General features: G+C 52.1%; 1 protein-coding gene and 1 pseudogene across 2 annotated transcripts in view; one reads left to right on the top strand and one right to left on the bottom strand.

Annotated features, from left to right (window-relative positions):
- CCDC88C (coiled-coil domain containing 88C) overlaps positions 1-2556 on the bottom strand; it is a 146067-nt gene extending 143511 nt beyond the window's left edge. The window contains exons 1-2 of one of the 2 annotated variants that reach the window (XM_023205478.3): positions 2303-2556; positions 1405-1505 (exon numbers count right to left, since the gene is read on the bottom strand). In XM_023205478.3, the coding sequence (XP_023061246.1) occupies positions 1405-1505; positions 2303-2362 (161 nt within the window). In that variant the 5' untranslated portion in view covers positions 2363-2556. The remainder of the gene's footprint in view (positions 1-1404; positions 1506-2302) is intronic. The other variant, XM_023205479.3, reaches the window with a different exon arrangement.
- Positions 2557-2665: 109 nt separating this feature from the next.
- Positions 2666-4425, top strand: LOC111538221 (annotated as a pseudogene).
- Positions 4426-7096: the final 2671 nt, after the last annotated feature.

Raw genomic sequence — 7096 nt, 5'->3', positions numbered from 1 at the left:
AACATTAAGCAGGGTGACATCAAATGACTTATTAAAACAAAAGGAGGCCGGGCACCACAGTGGCTCATGCCTGTAATTCCAGCACTTTGGGAGGCCAAGGTGGGCGGATCACCTGAAGTTGGGAATCGGAGACCAGCCTATCATGAAGAAACCCCGTCTCTACTAAAAATACAAAATTAGCTGGGCGTGGTGGCACATGCCTGTAATCCCAGCTACAAGGGAGGCTGAGGTAGGAGAATCGCTTGAACCCGGGAGGTAGAGGTTGTGGTGAGCTGAGATCAGGCCATTGAACTCTAGCCTGGACAACAAGAGCGAAACTTCGCCTCCAAAAAAAAAAAAAAAAAAAGAGCAAGGTTCTTGAATTATTTTTTTCTAAACAGGCCATTTAAGACAATTTATTTAAGCCACTTTCTGGATATCTGGATATGCCAATGCAAACTGCTCCTCTGCCTTTGTGAGCCACGAATGAAGCTGATCTCTCATTAGCTAATAGATTTATGCTCCAGTATGACAAGTTGCTCAGTCATAGGTGAATAGGTGAGCACACAAGCTGATCCACAGAGAACATCAGGATGTTTTATTTTGCTTCAAGTGCCTGTGAATCATCCCGACACACAGTTCCGATGCTCCCTGCAGTTTCTGAGTTAAAAACAGAATGCAAAGGTAGGAGCCAACACCTACACTGTGGCAAGCTGTCAATCAGACAGGCCACGCACAACTCAGCAACGGGAAAGGATGTGGTCAGATGTACTCGCTGGCAAGAGTAACTTCTACCAAGACCCTGTTTAGGCTGCATGCTTCCAAACAAACAGCACCAAGGCCTCTGACTCCCTGCGCCCCTCCTAACACTGTGACTTTAAACTCAGTCCATAGAGTGGGACTTAATCAATTGCATTTGCTCTGGGGCAAATGAAAAAGGAAGATGAAATGTAAAGGAGCTCAGAAACACAGGCGACCTCATCTAAAATGAAACTTTATAGTAACCCTCGGATGCCTGGGCCCACCCCGACACTTCCTGTAACCAGACACTCTCCGTTACAGTTCCTTGCCCTTCAAAAGGGGACTTTTTCATTTCATTACTCAAACCACAATTAAGTCCTTGAGTTTGAAGTCAATTGCACTATCTCCACCAGGTAAACGGCAGTCATTCAATTCCAAATTTCCTTCATCAAACGAACTGCCCGACTCACTGTCCTGGAGTTCTTCAAACACCTATTAGTATTAGTTAATACTAATACTCAGTATTAACGCCACCAGGCACGTTAATACTGAGATACCAGCGTCTCTATCTTCAGAGAACCACCCCCCACCCCACACACACCCGGCCACGCAACCTTCCACTCCTTTTCTACTCTCAAACTTTCTAACGCACCATTCTTTCCTTTCTCCGAGAAGGTAACTTACATTTGCAGCATGATTTGGTTCAAAAAGATGCCGTCCACTAAATCCATGTACATAGTCAGGTTGTCCTGGTTGCCGCTTCCAAACAGGCCAAAAGTTTTCACCTGCCGGGAGGGGGACGAGGAGAGAAAGACAGGAAGTCACCCCAAGCGCACAAACCGTCCAAAGCTCTCCCAGGCAGAGACGGGCCAGGTCAGTGTGAGCAGAAAGGGGTCCCCCACGCCCACCCCACCCTTCAGCAGGGACCGAGCTCGGCCTTCTCCCAGGGCCTCTCTCCCCTCCCCGCGCCGGGCAACAGACACGGGACAGGAGGAGGAAAACTTCCTCGCCACTTTTCTCCTGTGTTCCAAGGCAGAAAAAAAAAAAAAAACAGACAGGACTTTTCAATAAATGTCTCACGTCTCAAATCCATTGTAAATCAGTGCGCCCACCCCAGTCTGTTCACGTTCCCACTCGGCGCCCCCCATTCCCCACCCGTCACCGCCATCCACCGGCTGGTCTGAGGGATTCAGAAAAACTACACGAGATATTTGGTTGCGAAGAATGGGGTCCTTTTCGGGAGTGGCTAAACCCCGGGGACAGGAGTGACCACTGGGACCCGGTCCGCCCCGAGGCCGCCAGCCTAGCGCCCCGGCGGGAACAGGTGTACTCGCCCGGCTCCCGGCCCGGCCGAAAGCGCGGCCGGGTGCCGCGCTGGCCGCAGAACGGGGGCGCCGGCTCCAGAGTGAAAAAGCTCCGGACTCCAGGACGCGGCCCCAACCCCGGCCGGGAGCCACTTGCTGCGTCCCTAGCGGCCCGGGGCCACCCGGGGCCCCCGCCGGGTCAGGTCTGCTGCGTCCCCTAGCCGGGCTAGAGAGGAGCCGGTGCACCAACAAAGGGGCGGGGAGCCAGGCACACTCACCCAGGTCACCAGCGGGCTCTGCAGGAAGAGCTCCAGGAGCTCCGAGACGGTCACGTCCATGCTGAGGCTGCGCCCGCCGGCTCCGCACCTCCCGCCCCGCGTCCCCGTTCCCCCACGCCGCGGCACAAAACGGCTCCGCAGCGAGCACCGGGCGCGGAGCTGCGGCGGCTCGCGCCCGGGAGACAAAGGCGGGGCGCGCGAGCCCACGTTCCGCGGCTTCGGCGGCCCCGCGCCCCGCCCGGGTCTGGGGGAAGGGGAGGGCCCACCGCTCGGGGAGGAACAATGCGGGCGGCCCCGCCCCTCGGCGGCCCTGGGCGACCGGCGCGCCGCCTCGCGGTGCCAGCCCGGGAGCCTGGGAGCCCGGGCGCGGGACGCGGCTACGCGGGGCGCTGGGAGGGGGCTGGTGGCCCGCGGCGGGTGGGTCGCGGCGCCCGGTTCCCCGCCCGTGGGACCGCGCGCCCTCGCTGAGCGCAGCCTCCCGGCTTGTGGAGCCCCAGCACGTGGCGCCTGCCTGCGCGCGTGCGCCTGCAGCCGGGGCCCGAGCGCCACGTGCGGACTGGGGCGCGCGGGCACTGGTGCGCGCCGGGTGCTGGGACGCCCTGTCCTCCGAGGTTGCTCTGCTCTCCGAGGTAGCCGCCCGGCCGCCGCCCGTTCCGGGCTTGGGGAGCTCGTCCCTGCGCCTTTGCGGAATCCTGGCAGGTGCACGCCCCAGGTACAGCCAAGAGGCCCCGCAAACCCGCACTCCTCACGGTTGTGCCCGGCGCCAGAAACGCGCCCCGACCCTGGGGCCGGGCCAGTGGGCAAAATGGGGAAACTTTATGTTGAGTTTAGGCCATAGGGGCGCAGCCCATCGCGCCCTACCGTGCCCCACCGTGCCATGTTCCGGGCTGCCTGCCTTCTAAAAGTTCCTGCAGGAAGCAGGTGATGTGGCCTCCCCGACCCGGGCCCGCCCCCACCACTTTGCCGGAGGCGAGCCAAATTCCAGCCGGGGTTCCTAGCAGCAGCTTAGTGGCAGGCGACAGAAGAAGGGCAAAGGCCCCATCTGGCTGGAAGGCAAGCCCAGGGGCCGGACCTCCATGCGGGACGGCACGAGGCAGGAGCCGGCTCCAGGCTGGTCTTGGCCTGGTAATAATTTCACACCACCAGCTGGTCCTTGTTCAAAGCAGTGTAGACCATTTTACTAATTTAACCCACACGATCGCCGCATTTCCCAGCTGGGCCAACCGGTGCGGGGTTGACCCGAAGCGCCCTGTGTAGCGCTTGGCAAGTATACAGCAGGCACTAAATGGCTGCCGACAGGCTAGATGGTAATTTTGAAAGTCGGCTTTGTGAAGTGTTGGGGCTGCGGCATCTGCTGGTGGTGCGTGGTATTACAGCCCAGCGCTGGCAGACCCCGTTGGGCTGGGGAGGGTTGTGAGATTATGGCCTGAGAGCCAAGGAGGGCGGTTAGGGGTCCCTGGAGACTGTGGAAGGTGGGGTAGCATAAAAGACAATGGGGGACTGCGGAGGAACTAAAATTTCGAGACCACATGGTTTTGTTGTGCACCAGAAGTTCATTAGAAGAGTTCCTTAATTGCTTCTCAACCCGCAGCGCTGGCTCTCCACCACGCGGATTAATTTAACAACTCTAATGATTGCTCTGTGAAATTTGAAGAACAGTGGCTTAAGCAAAGACCACAAGAAAGAAGAATTGAGATCAAAGAGGAGTGTGTACCATAGCTGTGGAGGAGTTTCAGCTGTGACCCATGAAATGTCCTGTAAACCATTTCAAGGAGTTTGATTTTTATACCAAAAACAATGGGAAGACACCACAGGTTTTTGGAGCAGCATCTCAGACATGTCGAAAAAGATGTTTTGATCCCTAAAATAGTGAGAGAAAAGGCCAGAGAGAGGTCTTCTGACAAGTTCAAGATTTTACCAAATGTTGCAAGAACTCTGCAATTCTTATGGTAGTAAAATGCTGGAAAGAAAATTCTGCATTGAAAGAATGTCTAACAGCTCACTATAATGACCTAGCTTTTTATGAATAATACAAAATGGAATACCTGAAGGAAAAGGAAGAATTCAGAAAAACTGGAATTTCTGCAAAAAAAAGACTACGGAAGCTGCCCACAAGTGTGTAGACAAATATTCAGATGACATTCAGGAACTCTAATATTCATGGAAGTCGTTTATAGAATAAACCTTAAATAATGGACTCGAGAATGTGTGTTTGCTAATTATGTGTGTATCCTAATTATGGAAATATTAATTTTATCTGAAATAAAAATCTTTTTTTTTTTTTTAGAGACGGAGTCTCGCTCTGTCACCCAGGCTGGAGTGCAGTGGCCTGATCTCTGCTCACTGCAAGCTCCGCCTCCTGGGTTCAGGCCATTCTCCTGCCTCAGCCTGACTGTGGCTGGGACTACAGGCGCCCGCCACCACACCCAGCTAATTTTTTGTGTTTTTTAGTAGAGACGGGGTTTCACCGTGTTAGCCAGGATGGTCTCGATCTCCTGACCTCATGATCCGCCCGCCTTGGCCTCCCAAAGTGCTGGAATTACAGGCGTGAGCCACCTTGCCTGGCTAAAAATTTTTTATTTAAAAAATGTTCCTTAGTTGTTCATAATGTAAGTTAGTTCAAAAATAGGTATAATGTGTACAAACACAGTTCTTTGCTTGCAAGCAAGCAAAAAAGTAAGGGATGCAGATGTGGCCAAAGTTATTTTTCCAAATTTTTTGGAAAGACAAGGATGAGGGATCTTTAAAGTTATTTGTTGAGGCCAGGTGCAGTGCCTCACACCTGTAACCCCAGCATTTTGGGAGGCCGAAGTGGGTGGATCACGTCGCCCAAGAGTTCCAGACCAGCCTGGCCAAAAAAAAAGAAAAAGAAAAATAAGCTGGGCATGGTGGTGCACACCTGTGATCCCAGCTACTCCGGAGGCTGAGAATCACTCGAACCTGGGAGGTGAAGGTTGCAGTGAGCTGAGATTGCACCATTGCCCTCCAGCCTGGGTGACAGAGCAAGACTCTGTCTCAAAAAAAAAAAAAAAAAAACCACACACACACACACACATTTATTGAGTAAGCTTACTCTCTCACACTAAGAAATACAGTGGACAAATGCCTTTTGACAGTTGTGAGACTTTTCCCATCCTAGCGAGGGAATTTTCCCCTGGGGACATTGACAAGGCCGTGGGCCACAGCCATGTCAGGAATGTTTGCTTTGGGGTCAGTTAGCTGCTGTGTTGGTTCATAATCATTGATGTATCTGCCACCATGCTGTGGCTTGACCACGCCACCAGCCGGTCATTGTTCAAAGGATCTAACTCAGCTTCCTTGTTCCCTAGGAGGCAATGGGGCAGGTACACTGGATGGTGCCCCAGGTAGCAGGGTTGGAAGGCTTCAAAGGACTGGGTGGCCTAGACACATTACCTCCTAGAAGTCACTGAATCTGCAAAATCAGGATAAGACCATTTTCCCCATATGACTTGACAATATTAAAGCTCAAGGTGATGCATGTAAAAAGATTGCAGAAGCCATAAAGCTTTGTAGAGATATATAATCACTGTCTCTTCCTCATCTTCTGCCCCATTCTGCTACCCCTGCTTTTAAAAAAACTGTTTTCCCGAAGTCTCCATCGGGCTGGGGCATAAGCTTCAAGGAGCAAATGCACAGACCCTCCACTGACCGCTACACAGAGAGTCCCACTCCCCCTCCATTCTTCCAGAACCTCCTTGGCTGTCACTCCATCCATCTGAACCTTAACTCTTTAAGTTTTTCCTTGTTAATCTCTGGATATAAATGTATATATTGCTTAATACATTGCTTCCTGGATAGAAGCAGTATTTTGTATTTTTCTGATAAAGGAATTTTCTACCCTCTCAGAAAATACTGACTCAGCAGTGTTCCTACAACTTTGGGTGGGGTGAGGGAATGGCTTTTTTTTTTTTTTTTTCGAGACTGAGTCTTGCTCTGTCGCCCAGGCTGAAGTGCAGTGGCACAATCTTGGCTCACTGCAACCTCTGTCTCCCGGGGGTCAAGCTATTCTCCTGGCTCAGCTTCCCAGGTAGCTGGGACTACAGGTGTGCACTACCACACCGAGCTAATTTTTGTATTTTTAGTAGAGACGAAGTTTCACCATATTGGCCAGGCTGTTCTCAAACTCCTGATCTCAGGTGATCTACCCACCTCAGCCTCCCAAAGTGCTTGGATTACAGGTGTGAGCCACCATGGCTGGCCACAAAATACTATATTCTGTGATAGTTTTATATTGTCACAGATCTGACATTTTGGAACATTATTTTATTTACTTATTTATTTATTTTTGTTTATTTATTTTTGAGAGAGTCTCGCTCTCTTGACCAGGCTAGAAGTGCAGTGGCTGAGTGATCACAGCTCACTGCATCCTCAGTCTCCTGGGCTCAAGTGATCCTCCTGCCTCAGGCTTCTTAGTAGCTAGGACTACAGGTGAGCCTCACCATGTCAGGATAATTTTTCTTTTAAATTTTTTAATTCTTAGTAGAGACGAGGTTGCTATGTTGCCCAGGCTGGTCTCAAACTCCTGAGCTGAAGTGATCCTCCTGCCTCGGCCTCCCAAAATGCTGGGATTACAGGCATGAGCCACCATGCTGGGCTGGAACATTCTTAAAATATTGGAAATTAGGCTGGGTGCAGTGGCTCACACCTGTAATTCCAGCACTTTGGGAGGCCGAGGTGGGTGGATCATGAGGTCAGGAGTTTGAGACCAGCCCGACCAACATGATGAAACTCTGTTTCTACTAAAAATACAAAAATTAGCCAGGCATGGTGGCA

Source organism: Piliocolobus tephrosceles, chromosome 6 (assembly GCF_002776525.5).
Source record: "Piliocolobus tephrosceles isolate RC106 chromosome 6, ASM277652v3, whole genome shotgun sequence".
In the NCBI taxonomy this organism is placed as follows: domain Eukaryota; kingdom Metazoa; phylum Chordata; class Mammalia; order Primates; family Cercopithecidae; genus Piliocolobus; species Piliocolobus tephrosceles.
The sequence above is the reverse complement of the archived record's forward strand: the minus strand, read 5'-3'. Positions and strand labels throughout refer to the sequence as shown.